The sequence below is a fragment of the Typha angustifolia genome, chromosome 5 (genome assembly GCF_048772165.1).
Source record: "Typha angustifolia cultivar Huaian chromosome 5, ASM4877216v1, whole genome shotgun sequence".
Lineage (NCBI taxonomy): Eukaryota > Viridiplantae > Streptophyta > Magnoliopsida > Poales > Typhaceae > Typha > Typha angustifolia.
The window spans coordinates 6,316,803-6,335,987 of NC_133243.1; the positions used below are offsets into that span (position 1 = coordinate 6,316,803).

A 19,185-nucleotide genomic window follows, 5' to 3' on the forward strand; every position below is an offset into this window, starting at 1 on the left:
ATTAATTCAAAGATACTCCTCTTTTGAAAAATATCCAAGGATAATTGTCCTTTTCACTCCTCTCTTTTTTAAATTGATTTCATGAACTATTCTTTAATACATATGACTTTCGGAACTATAAAAAATATATTTCATCTCTTCCGTTAGGTTTTATTAATTATTTTCATCCATAAATTATTATTTAATACATGTGACAAAAATATAATATATTTATTCCTTGTAAGCACATGCAAGTCAAATGCTAACTCAAGAGAATTTTATAATGACTAAAATAGATGGGTAGTTTGGCTATTTTTTTAATTTCGTCTCTGGTGTCATGAGGTAAAGGATTTTTAATAGTTCAAAAGGTTATTATAGAAAATAATAATAATTATATATATATATATATGATATTTTATATGTTCAAAATCAAATTTCTATATAATTTGACACCCAACTTTTGGACCTTCTCTTAGCTCGTTTTCATATCAATAGGTAGGTATATATATATATATATATATGTGAGAATTCAACTTCCTTTTTGTGAAGCAAAAGACTCTCCCCTCCTTGATTGTAATTGTGCATTGGTTAATATGGAAGCTAAAGAATAATCTTGTTTTCAGTGACATGGGATGGGGTTTGTCTAAGGTTCGAAAACTTACCTTATGCCATAGTTACTATGTATACAGGTACCATCAAGCAAACACCCCCCATTATTTAAAAAATTCATCTCTACCATAGACGACGAAGCTTGGGCTGTGCGTACGTATAACTCCCTATGTCGTCAAATGGATAAGTAATCTCCTTTTTATTTGGATTAAAATTAATTTTCTTTTAATCTATTTGTCAACACTTTTAATAAGATCGACAACACTGGATGGCCTACCGAAAGAATTATGGACATTCCTTTCTTACTAAATATTTCTCCAAATATAAAATCTTTTATGTACTCGGTCAAGTTAATCATGCTATCAATTAGCTAGATGACACTAGACAAGTTTTGAGTCTTTCAAAGCACTGTTTTCATAACTTTTGACCATTATATTAGTGAGACTTACTATAACCATGTGTCTTAATTAATATATCTATCTTTTTCTTTGAAAAGAAAATAGACGAATTCCTACGTGACAGATGCTGCACCTAGTTGACCACCTTATATAATTCAATCTCAGACTAACGTTAAATAAATACACGAGATAAGGCCACAAGGGACTATTTATTTTTCTTGGTCTAAGGAGACTATAACAATGATATGATTTTTTATTTCTATTTTTTTGAATTGGACAATGATATTATGATATACACATTCAACAGTGGGCTCTAATCATAGTCCTGAGTGGCTCTCCTCCTATGGGATTAGATATTTAACATATGCCAAGAATTAAATACATATACACCTTGCTTACACGACGTTTCTCCATAGACAGTAGTACTATTGACCAAATCCTTACGACTGTATCTGCAGCAAACCACCTCATCTGTATCCGTTACCAAACTTTCTCCGAAGTACAACCGTCTCCGTTCAATGTCTTCCCGAGAAGTAAACTCTTCTCTCTCTCTCTCTTTCTCTGTACCATTCGAACTTCTCCGAGCCTAACCCTAGATCATGTCCTCTTCTCAGATCCCTTAATACTCCAACGAAGTCCTAATGCCTCCACAGATTTGAATTCGAGGTGTGTTTTGATCTCTCCGAAATGGACCCGTTTCGCGTGAATCTCGACCTCACTGGCGCGGAGATCCGTGGAGAGCTCGATGAGAGGAATCCGCCAATATATTTGCCTAACCAGCCCTCAGACTCACCTCTTCTTGCCCTTGACATTGGAGGTAGCTGTTTGTCAATTTGTGATCGATTTTTTTTTTAAATAATTTCTTGTTTGGGTTTTGATGATTTCTTTAACTTTTGTGAAAATTTAGGAACATTGATAAAGGTAGTGTACTTTTCGGATGGCAAAGAGGGTAATATGGAGGGTCGGAATGGGATTTCGGCTGTTGGTGGGCAACTGTGCTTCGTGAAGTTTGAGAGGCGGCGTCTTGATGAGTGCTTGGATTTTATCGAGAAAAGAATGCGCCTTTCTGCTAGTGGTAGGGCAGATGTATTCTTTTCTAAATTCTAATGGTTTCCTTTTGTTTGCTTCCTCTATCTTTGTGATGTTATGAACCTCTCTAGTAGGGAATGCTCAAGGCTTACAACCCACAAACTTTGGTGGGTCAGAATTGAATCATGGAATAACCTTTCTACGGGGAGGTTGCAATATTTTTTTTGTTGTCATTTAAGAGCCCGAAGGCTAGATATATGGGCGATAAAAAGTGTCAATACTCCCTAGATATAGAGAAATTTAGGTTCCACCAAACCTTAGCCGATACACTATGTTGTTTAGTCCGGACTTTAAATCATATGTATTGTCGAACTATTGCTCCGAATTAAATACTGTTGAGATCTCCTCCAAGCCGCCGTATTGCCGAGCTGTTTTTTCAAACAAATCGTACCACCGAGCCATCAATTGAGTTAAGTCGTTGAGTCAAACCATCAAATCACTAAATAATTTTATCCATAATAATTATTTTAGGTTGAAATCAATCTCATGACCTTTTTGGTTATAGAAAAGTGTATCTACCAACTCTATAAGAATTGGTTGGTGTACATCTTGCAATATTTAAATCCCCACAAAAGTGAGACCGCACTTCAAGTTAATTCTTTTTGTCTTGCATGTTGGGAAGATATTAAGCATATGTGATTAATTTCTCTATATGAATTTAATTGCATTATTTTCCTAGTAAATCGTAATGATTTTCAATGAGTTAAATTAGGAACCAACATTAAGAGGCATCACTTAGTGGTAAAGCTTGCCCCATGCATTTGAGAGGTGGTCATGAGTTCAAATCATAGAAACAACCTCTTCAAAAACAAGGTTTTGGCTGTTGATATCCTCCCTTTATTACATGTGGTTAGGTTGGCAATCTAGCTTGGTGTTCCTCAACAATTCGTGTTTTGAAAATTTTGTGTGAGATCAACTTGCTCGTTTAATAAATGAATATATGAGCCAAGATTTGAGCTTGAAATATAAATGAGCCACGTGTTCGACTCAATATAGCTCAAGTATACACACACACACACACACACGTATTCTAGCTGCTAGATTGAGATTATTGGGTATTCTAATGGTTGGAAATTGATTATTAGTTAAGAGATAATCTAGCTGTTAGATTGAGATTTAATGGTTTGATTTTTAGTTCCATCAGTTTATTAGTTTAATCTTAGCCGGTTAAGTTGCGCTACGAACAAGCTTGAGTTAGCTCATCAAAACAAACAAGCCAAATATGAGCTGGCTTGAATTCTTTATAAGCCGAACACAAGTTAGGATTCCAGCTCGTATTTTCAGCTTGCCTCATGTTCAAGTTCAATAAATTTAATTCCGAGCCGAACACTGGCAAGGCCCAGCTCGCTCGTGTTCAGCTTGTTGATATCCCTACATCTTGGTAGGAGCTTCGTGCACTTGGATGCCCATAACTAATATTGAATAAAATTTGAAAGTTTCAGCCTTTCATATCGCTGTTTGTGTGAGTGTATGTTTGCTTTCTTGGAAAAATTTAAAAATAGTTACACCAGAAATGGTACTAAAGAGAGAAAAATATCAAGTCAAGAAAGGGACCATTATTCACTTGTATATACATTCATGCAGCCAAGATCAATTTCCTTCAAATTTTTTTTTTTTTAAATTTCTGTTTGCACCAGTACAATCCATAGGCTCATATTGTCTAGGAAAATTAGTTGACGGCTTGATGCTGCCATAACACTAAGATCAAAATCCCCGGTAAGTAGCGTATCATGTTACCTGCCATGTTAACCAACAGAATGGAGAAACATCATATTCCTGCGATTAGGAGTGCCAAATAACTTGGCTAGCCCGGGAATTCCATCCAAATATGACAAGTCACACTTGGATCCCAAAGGCCATGCTGAGATTATGACTCGGAATCATCTTGTGTCAGACCTATCTGGTCTACAACTTGACCAGAAGTCTCAAGGTTGGGTTGGCTTGCAATCTAGGCAACTCTAGTTAATCTTTTCAGCAAAGTTTTAGGGTAATGATTTATGAACCTCTGTATGAGACCATGTATATGCATATGTGTTCCCTTAACCTCATCTTCTAAGGAATAGACATACTCCCCATATAATCAGCTGCATAATAAGTACGTAAGAAACAAACTTATCATGCAGCGTTATATTTTGATTTAACAAATTTAACATAAAATATAGATTACTGCCATATACACTTGCGATCAATTACTAAATCTACAAATATTATACTTATTTTGATTAATTATTTCAGAGGTAGTACATGTGGCTCATTACTGAAGCCTAGAGAAACATCTGCCTTAAATGAGAAACTTAGTGTAATTGTTTCTATATTTAAATTGGTATGAACTGACTTCTCTAGCTTTCCGTCTCCTTGATTTACTCATATGTTTCTATTCTATTCCGTACATGCTTCTACATACTCACTTTATTAATTCTTTCAATTCCTAGTTTGGGTTCTTGATCTCACATGATACATGCCTTCGGTCTTGTAATTCACACCTATGAATGCATTAAGTCAAACTCACATCAATTTTCAGTATTGCCTTATATGTAATTCTTAGTTTAACACCAAAGTTACCATAGCAGGCTTGTATTCGATAGTTCATTATGGTGCATTCAAGATTTGACTGATCCATAGGCAGAAGTCATATATGTACAAACTACAGACAAGTGGTTGTCAGGCAAAGGAAATATCAAGCAGCATTTGATTTATGTCTGCATGTCATTCTTCTCTCTCTTGATCTGGGGTTGTCCTCCATAAATGTGGCCAGTTGCTCATGATACATCATTTGAATGCTATTTCCTGCTCTTCTCAAAGTATAATGTTGTTTCTTGTAGTAAGTTCTGACAATATATTTAACCACACCACGAATTTTTCTCCTTTTTTTAGTTCATGTTATAATTCATGATTTCAAATTTTCTTCTGTTATTGGTTACAAATTTCATTAGGATATTTGAATTGCCAGGAAAATTATGGATGAGCAAAGCACATGTGACATTAAAGGTATGGTCCTTCTGTTATGTTCTGCATTTGAAAGAATAAAATAACACACACAAGTACTTTAAAGTTTTATCTGAACAATAAGGAGGTTATACTGTTATTGATTTATCTTTTTTAACAAAATCTCTTAACTTTTTCATAGTACCCTTTAGAAGGTCAAAAACATATTCAAAGAGAAAAGGGACAACTCATGGTTCATGTATAGAAACTGATTTTCTTTCAATCTTAATGGGTTTTGCTTCTATAAGAAACTATATCATGGACTCCTCTGATATGTACTGCCTATGTAATATGCACAAAAAAGATACAGGTATATTGAAGTGTCTGGCATGTGCTGTATGATTTTACTTCACAGGTCATGCAGCCATCCTACATTATGATTTTATTATTTTATATTCTTACAGACTATGAAGGTCAAATGCGCAGAACTAGAATACTTCTGGTTGTAATGCACCTTCTGGAAAAAGAAGAAGAAGTAATAATCAGAATACTATTTGCCAAAGCAAACAGTCTTCATCTTTTCATATAGTTTATTATGGAACATATTTTAAATTTTTTCTGTGATAATATACTCAATTAGTCTAAATATTTACTTGTCCATATTTGTATGAACTTGCATTTGGAACTGAATAGGCTTCAGGTGGGGGAGCATTCAAATTTGCTGATGCTTTTAAGGAGAAAATAGGCGTTTCTCTTGATAAGTTGGATGAAATGGATAGTGTTGTAGCTGGAGCAAACTTTTTGTTACAGGTATACTACTGAAACTTTTTGCTTTCAGATTACCCCAGCTGAGTCTGCACATTTATGCACTAGTTGCTCCATTTTTTTTTTCCTTTACAAGAACCTTGAGGTCTGTTGCTAGAACAATTATGACTTGTGATATTATACGAAGTCCTAGAGCAAGTGAAACTGCTAATATAACAATTGATAACCATATCTACTATTGGAAACACACATTATAGCTATTTAATATTACCCTAATTATATTACTGCTATGATGTGCATGATATATATCATAAATAACTAATCAGATTTTTTTTTTGTCACCATAGAATTGAGTTTTGCTAACAATATTGTATGCTTTAGAAAGAGGTCATTCATACAAAATGCTCTTAACTCAGAAAGAGCAGATTGGCTTAAATTTTAGCTGTTTTCTTCCAGAAAATCCCTGATGCATCGTTCACACACATGAATGGGAAAAGGGATTCTATAAATATCAGTCCGAAGGACCTTTTTCCATACCTTCTGGTCAATGTTGGCTCAGGTGTTAGTATTATAAAGGTAATTCTTCATTTTATGCACTACATCTGGTAGAATACTAAGACATTATTCTCCCAGAGTGTTGGATATATTTCATCACATGCAATTTAGGTCACTGGAAGCAGAAAGTTTGAAAGGGTAACAGGGACACATATTGGTGGAGGTACTATCTTTGGTCTTGCAAAACTTTTAACAGGTTGCATGAGGTAATGCTCGAATACATGTGCCTATCTTTTGCTACTATGCCTATGTTTTTTTATCTTGGGAGTTACCTATCTTTTTATTTTTCAGTTACGATGAATTCTTAAAATTGAGCCAGAGTGGGGACAATCTTGTTCTGGACTTAATTGTCAAAGATATATGTGGAGAATTAGTTTGCCAAGAGGTAACTTTCCTTTTCCTAGTTGAACATTTTGCCACTAATTATCAAAATTAAATGCTATCATATAATAATACCCTTTCCAGCAATTGATCACACAACACTATTATATGTTAGATATAGCAGAAGCGAGGTTTTCTCTTCGTTAGCATATTTTTTCTTATTTGTTAGTTAATAATATTTTAAGTCACTGTGTTCTTGTAACATGTAAATGTTGTTTGCCGTATCTTTACTAAAGCATACAAAATGATATGACATCTAGATACTTACTGAAAGGCAAGGTTCCTTTATGTCTTCATTATACCTGCTTTTCCTCATTGATGATTGACTGCTAGGTAAATATATACATATCTCATAATGAGGAGAAGGTTACGTGTATAAGATTCTTCTTTGCTGTAAGAAGGTTATTTCTACTCCATCTTTGTTAGTAAGCTTAGCTAGCGTCTGAGCTATCTGTAGTTGGTTTCTGATTTTATGTTTCAATCAAGTTTGTGCTTAATTGTAAAGGTAGATCCTATTTATTTACATTGTTTTAGTGAACACTTCTTGTTTTACCATGTTTCAGCAAGGTCTTTCAGCATCAACTCTTGCTTCTAGCTTTGGAAAAGTGATAACTTCTGAAAGGCAGCTTACTGATTACAGACGGGAGGACCTTGCCACAACAATATTGAGTGCTTTTACTTATAATATTGCACAAGTAAGTAAGTTTCTCCTAGTTTTCCTGCACCCCCAAAATTGTATCACTCCTTACCTTTTCCGTTTGGAATTTTGGATCACATCATTTTCATTATGAAAAAGCCAAGTTATGATTTGATTGTTCTGTAAATTGTTTCTGTTTCATTGCTTTATTTTGGATGGTAGTTCTTACATCTACTAATCAACATTGCCAAAATTTATGTTTTATTTTCTGTCATTTATAGTTTGACATTACTCAGTGTAAAGGGTTGAAAGCATATTAGATACACTCACAATATTAAAATTAAGAAATGCTATTAAGGAAGGAGTGTTATGCCAACCAAGTGCTAACACATATAATGGGGGTGACAATATCCATGAGACCACTATACAGCTCTTGTGCTGTGGCAGCACATGTCTCAGATGATTGATCCTTTTCCTGAACGTAAAGCCCGTACATGCTTTAGAGCTTTGGAAGAACCTTTTTAAGCTCAAATTTACAGTCATCTACAGATTGCTCCAGTTAGGAGTTAAATTTTTTCTACAATTGGTAAATTTTTTTTACTCTAAAGTATAGAATTCTAAATGAAATGCAAAGAAGTGAAATTGATGGCAAATTGAAAGTTAGATCTTGCAGAGCTACTATCTAATTATACATGCTGATTTGAGGTGAATAAATAACAATAACACAATGTGCTGGCATACATGAAAGATAGGCATATTGGTATGAAAAAGCACCAAAAATAGGAAGTGACACTCTTTGGCAGTAACTATGAGAATCTTTTACCTCAATCTCACTGCCACCCGTGCCGAGTCACACAACCAGCCATTTGCATCATGTCTGCATGTTTCAGCATGAGATTCTTTGTCATTAAATATTCTAAAGAAATTTTCTTATCTTAATAACCTTCCCTAGCTATTATGGTACATTCTTTATAGCTTATAGTGTTCTTATTTGATCTGCTATAATCTTATGAGTTATGACTTATGACCGATAGACCTTCTGAAGAGACATGATACTTTTAAAAGGTTTACATTACAAGTAGTTAACTAAATCTTCTGGTGATAATTTGACATCAAAGGAAGACTTTCTAAATGCATCCTCTCTTCTTCCTGTTATCTACTTCTCTCGGTAGATTCCTCGTATAAACATCACAGAGAACCGATCTTCTTATCCATTTAATTTACTAGTAAATTCAAAATTTTATTAGTGTGATATAACGTTGTGACTTTCTCCTAGTTCCTTAATAACCGTTTTATCCATGTCAAATCTGACCATCCTTCAGTTGAAAGGCTTCTAAAGAAGTCTGTTTTCTTGATTGGACATGCAGATAAGCTGACAACATTATTAATTTGAAAGGAGCAAGAAGAAAGAAAATTATATGTATATACACAATTCTCTTACTCAGTAGGTGGTTTATACATTACTGCGTATCATTTCTGGAGTAAAATTTCAACTGATTGATTCTGTCAGTCGTTGAGCATCTTTGACAATCTAAATGGTTCTTCATGATTCTTTGAAAATATGTGGATGGGGTTTAAACTGTCAATTTAGTTTCATATTCGACCTCAAATTTTTGATAAATATAATCATGGAAAGCATAAGAGAGTTGTTATAATGATGGAATTCTGTAGTGCTGGTTCTTGTTTTTGACATGTTCCTTTCAGATTTCCTTCCTTGTAGCATCACTTTTGGGGCTCAAGAGGGTCTTTTTTGGGGGATCATACATTCGTGGCCACACAAGCACAATGGACCACATTACTTATGCAATTGACTATTGGTAAATATTATTTTATATAATGGATCGTCATGGTTACATTTTGTCATCAAGAAAGAAGATCAAATTAGATTTCTGTGTGGAATTATCATTTGCTCGACTGCTATTGTAAGTTAAAATGAATGATAGTTCGAAAGGATTTCTTTGTTTTCATCTGGATTGAAATTTTTCCGCTTATTACTCAGGTCCAAAGGACAAATGCAAGCAGTTTTCTTGCGTCATGAAGGTTTTTTAGGAGCCCTCGGTGCATTAACAAGTTACGAGAACCTTGATGCCGCTAATTTGACAGTGGAGGATCCGAAAGAACAAGTGAGTAAGATGACAACAGTGAACTGCATGGTATTTTTTCACTCTAAAAAATTAATTGACAAATAGAAACATGGAACTAATTTTTGCAAGTTCATTCAGATTTGTTGGTTCCTCTTAATGTGATTTTTCTCTCTTCCATTTGATAGATTGGTTTTAAAATATAAATCACTGTTGTCAGGGAGAGACAATATGATAACCCTAACCCTATATTATTTCTGGTTATTACTTTTTGTATTGCAATATGGTCTTTCATCTCATCTTAATTGTGGTCTGATCCCCATTTCTTCTGAAAAAATAAGAAAATAAAAAGAAAAAAAGGGCTCACATCCTTTTTATACGTTCTCCCATAGTCTAGAATCAGGCCCTACGAAATGGCTTGAGTTTTATCTATCCAGAGATCTTCCATTTGAGAAAATTTATCCATGAGATGAAGAGAAAGAAAGTCTGTTTTTCTTCTTCTTTGTTCTACCAACTTTGCAATTATTTAGTTAAACCAGTATTCAGATGAAGTAGATAGCAATACATGTTTCCTTTGAAATGCCTATTTTGGATTATCTGATGGATTTGCACAGTTTCATTTGTTGAGATTTTCTCTTTCCAATGTTAACTAAGTTACATATGGGAGATTTCCCTCTACAATAGAATTTTGATATTAGAGCAGTCCATTGAATGGTATTTTAGTCTATCCATCTGGTAAGTTGACCTTATAGTAATGGATCTTCCTTTATTTACCATTTCTTTAGCAGATCTTGCACGAATCTTCTGTTCCTCTTGATGGAAAATTAGCATCTGAACATAATGAAAGCAGCATATTTCCTTATCTGCTTGTTAATATTGGCTCAGGTGTCAGCATGATTGAGGTCAGTTTTCATTATGATGTACTGGTCTAGCTAATAACATAATGTTAAAATGTATTGTCTTAAACTATTCTATGAGCAACACTTATCATGAAGTAGGTGATTGGTAAGGGGAAGTTTGAACGTATTATTGGGACACATCTAGGTGGTGGTACTATCCTTGGTCTTGCAAGGCTTTTGACAGGGTGCTCAAGGTAATGATACTTCCATACAAGTTTCCTTTCAATTTCTTTAGAGTTTTATTCCTGACACAAGCATAACATTCTTTTGTAGTTATGAAGAGTTTCTGGAGTTGAGCCAGAGGGGTAATAACCTATCCGTGGACTTGACTGTTGGGGATATATACGGTGAGCAGGGTTATCTGAAGGTATGTTTTTTTTCCTATCAAACTTACAGATGCATCCAGAATTTCTCTCTGACTTTCGAGTTGATCCAAGTAGTTAGTGTAGAAGAAATTTTTGCTGTTTATTATGCATGAAAATTTTCATTTAGATACTGGTTGATCTTGTATGAAAGATAGGCTAGTCCAGCAAGGGAGATCCCCTATGGATCCCGAAGGAAGGTAACTTTTGATGGGAGTGAGCCTAGAAAAGAAGGGGGTGGACCCTAGAAGAAGGATGAAACAAGATAGCTGCGACTAAGGCCCTTAGAGAGAGAAAGAAGTGGTTTTCTTTCCTTTTCTTTGATCGAGCGCAGCGAGCCTCCTGGTTAATCATTGGATGCAGGTTATCAATCCGTCCTTCGAGCGGGTCCGTCCCCTCCCTCACTTGCCCCGTATGGAATTTAGCTTGTTCGATTGAGATTGTTGTGAAGCATTCTTTCATATAAGTGACGCTGGTCAAGACCATGGAAAGGTCAAATAAACAAAAGTTGTCAAATAAACAATGGGGTACTGTAAAAATGATTAGTGGCATGACCTTGGAATCTAAAACTGAATAAATAGGCTAATGCTGGACTAGATTAATGTTAAGTCCTTGGGAGTCTGGAATCATCTAAACTTGATCGAATCAAGGATGAATTGAATGGATGAGCTGATGCATAGGGGTGTAAACGAGCCGAGCCTGAGCGAGCCGGCTCTGGCTCAGGCTCGGCTCGAAATTAGTTTCGAGCCTCACAATGTTGCTCAGGCTCGGCTCGAAATTAGTTTCGAGCCTCACAATGTTGCTCAGGCTCGGCTTAGCTCAACCCGAGCCGAGCTCGAGCTGAGCCTAACCGAGCCCGAGCAAAGCTCGAGCTCGATTAGAGGATGAGGCGGTGGCGACGTGGGCGGTTGCGACGTGGGCGGTGGCGACATGGACAGCGGCTTGCCGAAGGAGTCGGAGGCGGATGGAGGAGGCCGACGACGGAGGAGGCCGACGACGGAGGAGGAGGAGGAGGCCGACGACGAAGGAGGAGGAGGAGGAGGCCAACGACGGAGGAGGAGTTGGAGGAGGCCGACGGAGAGGAAGGTGTGGCGCCGTGGTGGTGGCTTGCCGTCGTTGCCGATGGAGACCGACGGGGAGGGAAGAGTGAAGGTGATCGGGTGGATGAGGGTGAGAGTGAAGGTGAGGGTGGGGGAATTGATGATGGGGAAGGTGATGTGATGGGAAAGGTGAAGTAATTAATGAGGGTGGGGTAGGTGAGGATGATGAATGTTGGGGTAGTTAGGGGTGAGAATGAGTTAGTGAGGGACACGTGGCAATATTTCCTTATGCCACGTGTCCTTAGTCATAGGGACTCAGGCTATCGAGCCTATCGAGCCGAGCCTGAGCGAGCCGGCTCCAACTCAGGCTCGGCTCGATATTAATTTCGAGCCTATTATAATGGCTCGGGCTCGGCTCAGCTCTGATCGAGCCGAGCCGGACTCGAGCTTCACCCGAGCTTCACCCGAGCCGAGCCCGAGCTGCTCGTCAAGCCTAACAGCCCTACTGATGCATAAGCAGCTGATACATGTACTAGTAATCAGTTTGTTATTTGGTTAATGAATGAATCAGTGAAAGGTCTAAATACCATCAATAATCTAAGCAAAATAAATCCAAATACAAGAACCACATACCTCAACAAGCTCACAGATATTGATGTCCAATATACAAAGCTCAAAACATAGAACTCTCATGGGGCTAATCTTCAACTAGAATAAAGTAGATGAACTTTAGCAGAAAAATAAATCAGCTACTCAATATCCTCATCCTCCTCCAACTCTGAAATGTTCTTATTAAAAGGTTGTGAGCACACAGCCCAACAAGTATAATCCAAATAGTCTATCAACAATGTAAATGCACGATGAATATTCTAATACCTGTAATTACTAACATAACAAGCTAAGTATATCTGAAATAATTTGCAAAGGGCTTTCACATAATCACACAATACCAAGAATGCAGAATAATATCATAACATAAAATCAACTCATTTTATCAAGATAAGTTCAAACAAAATATAAGGCCATATAACAGTTCTCTTCTCACAGACTCATAAATTATTATATCTCATCATGCTCACACAAAGCCACAATTCACATAACAAACATTAAAAAAAATGAAGAACATCTAGCGGTAATGTTGCATGCACATGCTTGATGACACTACCTGCATATGACTAGTTGTTTGTGGCCATTAGAGGAAGGACCCCAGTTGTAAGCCCATATCCTATCTTCATCATCATTGCTCTAGTGAATTATTGCATACAACAAAATTATTACTTATTGCAGAATCATTGCACACAATAAAATCGTTGCATATAGCGCGAACATAAGCACATAGCTTAATAGATACCCTAAGCTTATGTTATTAGGTATCGTCAGGGTTATAACCCTACTTCACAAATACTTTTCTACTATCATCATAGTTTAGTCTCCAAACAAGGTAGTGTGATCATTTAAATACCACGCAGGCTAACAACTTAAATGTAGACCGCTAATAATATAAGTACTATATAATGCACTCCACTCTTAACCTCAAGCGAAGTGAGTGAAGGAAACTGTCTACTTGGGACTTAAGTAACTAATGATATGTGCAAGTAGTATATATCTTCTACCATACAACTTTATGTCATAGTCATCAAGGTCTATTCATATACCATAGATGGATGTCTAGGAGTATTTTATTAAATAGATGTGCAGTAAGTAAAAATTAATAAGTAGTAAAATGCACTATTCATAGATTAATATAAGATCTAACTTGTCTGAAACATATTAGGATATACGATTAGCTCTCCTCAACTATCGAGCTTCTCTTGTGTCTCGAGATTTTCTTCGCACAATAATGGGTCTAATAATTTATGAAAATAAAACAATACATAAGAAAGACGAGCTTATATAACTAGCTACTTTATTGCATATATTGTGCTTGTCACTCTAGATCCGGATAGGTTTGACTTAGTTTTTACATTTTATTCTTCCATGACTATAATATTACTTTATATTAATCTAATGAGTTATCAAGGGTAGAATTTAAATTATACCTAGTTACAATTGTCAAAGTCATTAATACCAAAATTACAAAAATTAACATTTCTATAATTCCTCACAATTAAAACAAAATTCTTGATCCCATAGAAATGCAACCTTAATTTCAAATATGTTCATTTAAGCTCTATTATGTAACACTGCAATTACTGGTATGACTCCTCAAATGCACCGCAGGCTTTGGCACTGTAAACTTTAAAATATGATGGAACTACATCATACCTAATTTCTATGTCATTTCAGACCATCTTTGTAGTGTACCTGATGTTAAATTGCAAACATAGTCACTAGCTGTAATAAAGTCGTAGGTACATAATTTTATTAATTTAGAGACTAACAGAATGAGAAGTTACATAAAAGAATCCACATATAAACAATGAATTTTGCAGATAGATAATGGATTCCATCATATAATAACGAATTCCGCATTGCATAAAGGAGTCTGCAGTTACGCAAAGTATTCCGCTGTTAAACAACAGAACTCATAGTAACATAACGTAATTTGCAAATGCATATGCGTATCCGATGAGATATAATGTAACCTGGTTCCCTCAACGTAATTTGCTATCTATAATGTAAATTGAGACTACCTATCGTCATCTAAGACCTGTTTTCACACTTAGTCCGTAATGAATAAACTTGAGCACTATTTGTGATCTTTTCTAAAAATTGAATTATTACATGTATGTTGTTTCACAAAAGTTCTTATCTTGAAAGTTTTGACTCCAGGAAGCTTTTGTGCTTTAATTTTTCATGGGCATTCCTTAACATTGCACTGTGCATAAAATCCTGTCCGTTAACACTTCACATTGATGATAGATAACGTGTGAGCATCATAAGAAATAAAATCCTGTCCGTTAACCCTTCCGTCCATTAATAATGATAAAGATTAAAGAGTTTTCCTTCCAAAATCATCTATGGTCTAACATCCAATCAGCAAGTATGCATGACGATCATGTCTTATCAATTATATGTCTATATTAAATGAAAAGAAAATTTTATCTTTCTTTTTAAAAAGCATGGCAAGGGCAAATCAGTCAGAAAATGGTGAAATTGAGTGATTTTGCAATGGAAACATGTAACAAGGAGAAACTGCTATATCAAACATATCTTGGATTTATCGGGGAAGACAGCTCATTATGTATCAAGGTTTATCAGGCTATTTGTCTTGCTCAACACATTTGTCAATCAAACAAGAGATTTGAGGATTGATTCCGCTGGGTCCCTCATGATGCCATCTGGTACATGGTAGCCTAACAGGCTTTTAGTCTGATTCTCGTGGACTTCTCTTGAATGTTAAAAGGTGCATCAGTTTTAACTCTCTTTCTTTGTGGTTATAGTGAATTTTACATGATAGGTGTTAATAATTTAACCAAAGCCTAGACATCCATTTGAGCTTTGCAGGCAACACTTGACTAGATCCTTGCTGGGTTCTTATGGATCAGAAAATCCAGTCTATTATCTGATATTATATGAGCATATTTAGTTTGATTGCTATTCTGATTTTAGTCTGATCAGTACATCAGTACTGGTTTTTGTTTCATTTGATATATTTCATAATCTTGTCTTATTTGTTTTAACTTTTCAAATTATAGCATGGTCTTCCAGCATCAACTACTGCTTCTAGTTTTGGAAAGGTTATGTCAAACAAGCTTGCAGAATACAGAGTAGAGGATCTTGCAGCTGCACTTTTGAATGCTTTCACTTACAACATTGGACAAGTAAGTTTTTTTTTAGGGTCAGTTAGACTTATCTGAAGATAATAGTACACAAGTAGTCCTACAGTTGCATTTGCCTCTTTCCTGATAAATATTATTTAGCTATAAATATGCATGGAGAAGGGGAAAGTGGAAAGGCAACTTAAAAATATGCTTAAAGTCTTAAATCCTTGTTTTGCAAACAAGTAGTTCTTAGTTCTTAAGCTTAGTTGGTACGCAAAATTATCTCTTGATATATTCTCTACATTAAATGATACACGCAGAACGAAATATTAGGTCTCTAGACTTGGCAACTAAATGTAACATGCCTTTTAAAACTTAACCAATTAGAAAAATGATACAGATCAAGTTCTACTGGGACTTCACCTATTAAGATCAACCACTCATTTGTCAGTATTTTTTTAGTTTATCATAAAGTACAACATTTGGTGTGATGAGAAGGCTGGCTTTGCACCCCTGTTTTGCGGATTTTAGCCAAATAACTTCCTTACGAGTAATAGGGTATGGCATATATATATATATATATATACAGCCTAGGAGTTTCATGCACAGGAATGCCTTTGTCCTTTTAATAATTTAGATGTTATGAGTAAAATTCTTTGTTACGAAAGAGCAAGGGCATCCTTGCATGGCTGATGAGGTAGTACGTTACATGTTGGAAACCTCTGTGTTTACATAATACTTGTGTCTGCCTCTGCATTTATGGGCTTATTGCTTATTTATGTGAGCGCTAAACGATGTCCAATTAACCGTACCATGATTGGAGCTTCTAGTAACAATTTGGGTGGAAAAGCAAATACACCATTCTTTTGGTTCCTTTTTAGATACTACGAATGAGGTATCTTAAAATAGTTTGTCCATTAGCTATTTTGTCTGTTGGGTGTTTGTATCCATAAGAAATTAACTTTATGGTCTTCTGATCCACTTTAATTGAGGTTACGTCAGTAATTTACACCAGCATATTATCTGATAAGTTTCTAAGAAGATAAAGTTGATCCGAGGTCACCTTAAATAAACATGAAGGGTCTTCTTTTGGGCTAGAAGTTTAAGTATTGGAGATTCAATCTTATTGCAACTTTATTCTAAGATACACCACTTTTCTTTTAGATAATCTGTCATATTCTTTCACTCTTTTCTACTTAATATTCGATCACAAAAATGGCTAGCTCTTCGTAACAGTTGGATTGGACAATTAGACTAATCCTCCTAATAAATGAGCCACAATGCATTCAAATCATATGCATATAGCGTTCCGATGAAAACATAAATCAAATGACAATCCTAATGTTAACTATTGAGTTATAATGGTAGCTTGAAGAATTCTTTTTCATTATTATTGAAACCTCGTTTCTTGCCCTGACATATGTACTATAACTTGTGCTTTATAATACTCCTTTTCTCGATTTGATATATATTAGAGTGGAGATGAATCTCATATATTTCATAGCTTTTCATATGCATTTAACTCTACTTGGTCCATTCCAGATATCGTACTTTGTGGCGAATCTCTCAGGGCTGAAGAAAATATTCTTCCGAGGAGCTTATGTTTGTGGTCACGAAAAGACTATGGACAAGATCTCCCGTTCACTCAAGTACTGGTAAGAAGTCTAGTTTCAGAATTGATCAAGAGGAGTGATGTAGTATTTTTCCAGTTTGCTGATATGCTGATGTCTAGTTCGACTTCATCTATGGAGGGTTGTTCTGTGTACATGTTTCTGGGATATGCTGCTACTGGTTTTAATATGACAGTTCTATCAATTCCTCACCATTTATCTTCTGTGAATCACTCTTCGTCTTCTTCAGGTCCAAAGGCCAAGTTCAAACAACATTTCTATGCCACGAAGGGTTTTTAGGGACTGTAGGCGCATTCTTTAGCTATGAAAAAATGGGCATTGATGGCTTGGCAGCACAAGAGGTCATAAAAGATGTCTTGCTTGGTGCTCCTTACACAAGAGGACGATTTCCATCTTTACCTCCAAGTCCGCAACATAATAGCGTAAGTAACCAAACAGAACTTCTCTCAAATTTGGTGTATCCTAATGCTTGCTTACTTTTAAAAATTAGCTAGACAACCAGCAAACTTATTTCAATTTGGACTTCAATGAAGTCGTCAATATCATGAATTTTGCTGTCAGCCTATTATGTTTAAATCAAGTGAAAATAGGTCATATTAAACTTGATGAGTTAAATGGACTACAGTCTTGCATTTGAGCCTGCAAATGTCACATCTTACATGGTGATGAACTTAAAGAGAGTTTTCTGACCATTCTAACTTTAATTTTATTTATGCCACGACTATGTGACTTCTAATCCTAGTAGATGCTAGCTATGTAAGCATTCGTTGGAAAATATTTTTCTAAAATAATGACTTGTTTAATAAAAATTCTTAATTGATACCGTAGTAATAGATATTTTATATACTTAATTCTTTGTATATCCAAAATTGCTAACTCTGACTTAGTTCCAGAAACCTTACTAAGCCATTTGGACTACAGAATCTGGGAAGAGTTTGTGCGTAGTACAAATTCTTCACTATGTTTGACAGCCAACTTACCCGTTCATCTAAAAGTTCTTACGTTCAAATCATGTAAACAGTATATTTATTTACTTTTCTTATTGCCTTGTAATTTGCTTGGACAGAGTGATGATACAAACTTGCAAGTGGAAGTGGAGAGACTGAGGCATGAGAACGCAGTGCTCAAGGCTGAAGTAGAGAGATTACAAAAGGAAAATGAAGAACAGAAGGCTAAAATTCTGAAATCCCAGCAGGATCGTTAGGCAGAGATATCGTGAGGGATTGCGTGGTTCAATTGTCAATAAAATGCTATGGAAAGGCTATCAGGGCACCAAACAATCTTTTAATCCAGATCCCAGCTGTTAATTTGCAGCATTTTTCAAGTGCTTAATTGAACAAGAAAATTTTAATTACCATTCCTGCTTCTGTTTACTAGTAAAAATATAAATCCATACCAACTGTTGTTCATAAAATATAAATCCATATCTATTACCTTTGCGATTAGTATTTTATTAGGAGATCCAAGAGGAAGAGAAAGGAAAACCACCAACATAAATAGGAATGTATCAAAATAAAATAATATAATTTAACCACTGCATATTCGTATATATATTTGAAATAAAAAAGGATCATAAAATGTTATAGATCTAAAAAAAACACCATGATTTCAAATTTGATCAGATTAAATGGTAATTAAAGTATCCGAGCATCTGAATGCAATACGCCATATCATATAGCAATGGCGAATGCCAGAATCTTAGCTCGATGTCGATCTCGGCAACGTACAGCGCTGAAGACGCTATTGAAATAAAAGCGCATCAGAGACTCTAATTTATTGCCTTCCCTACGAAACTTTTGTCCTATTTTAGTACCTCTCTTTATAAATAATTTCAAATCAAAGCTATAAACTGAAATGCTTAAAGAAGCTAGAAAAGAAGACTCAAAGAGGCTGATGAAAAGATAACGACGCCATAATGATTTCAGCGTTTGATGGTATCTTTACATGCTCATCTCCGCCTCTAATACGCCATTAGAGGAAGAGAAATAAGATTGGAAAAAGAATGGAGTGAGATGAAGTTTGGAGGAGTTGGAGAAGACCTCGGATGGAGGCTGTGCGCGGATTGAAGGCAGTGAGTTTCGGGGGGGAGGGGGAGATTTATATAGGCGTGAGGTGAAACCCTAGCTGCTT

General features: G+C 35.6%; 1 protein-coding gene across 2 annotated transcripts; it reads left to right on the plus strand.

Moving 5' to 3' along the window:
* The first annotated feature begins 1,389 nt into the window (after positions 1 to 1,389).
* On the plus strand, positions 1,390 to 18,379 carry LOC140760079 (pantothenate kinase 1-like). Of its 2 annotated transcripts, XM_073096882.1 has the most exons (18): positions 1,390 to 1,519; positions 1,601 to 1,803; positions 1,894 to 2,061; positions 5,026 to 5,063; positions 5,694 to 5,810; positions 6,222 to 6,341; positions 6,432 to 6,526; positions 6,612 to 6,705; positions 7,265 to 7,396; positions 9,043 to 9,155; positions 9,338 to 9,461; positions 10,205 to 10,321; positions 10,418 to 10,512; positions 10,592 to 10,685; positions 15,359 to 15,484; positions 16,967 to 17,079; positions 17,285 to 17,477; positions 18,122 to 18,379. In XM_073096882.1, exons 2-18 carry the CDS (start codon positions 1,674 to 1,676, stop codon positions 18,257 to 18,259), a joined length of 2,007 nt encoding a protein of 668 aa, XP_072952983.1. In that variant the 5' UTR covers positions 1,390 to 1,519; positions 1,601 to 1,673; the 3' UTR covers positions 18,260 to 18,379. The 2 variants fall into 2 exon arrangements, with proteins under 2 accessions (XP_072952983.1, XP_072952984.1); XM_073096883.1 differs by lacking the exon at positions 1,390 to 1,519 and having other exon boundaries at positions 1,526 to 1,803; positions 10,208 to 10,321.
* Positions 18,380 to 19,185: the final 806 nt, after the last annotated feature.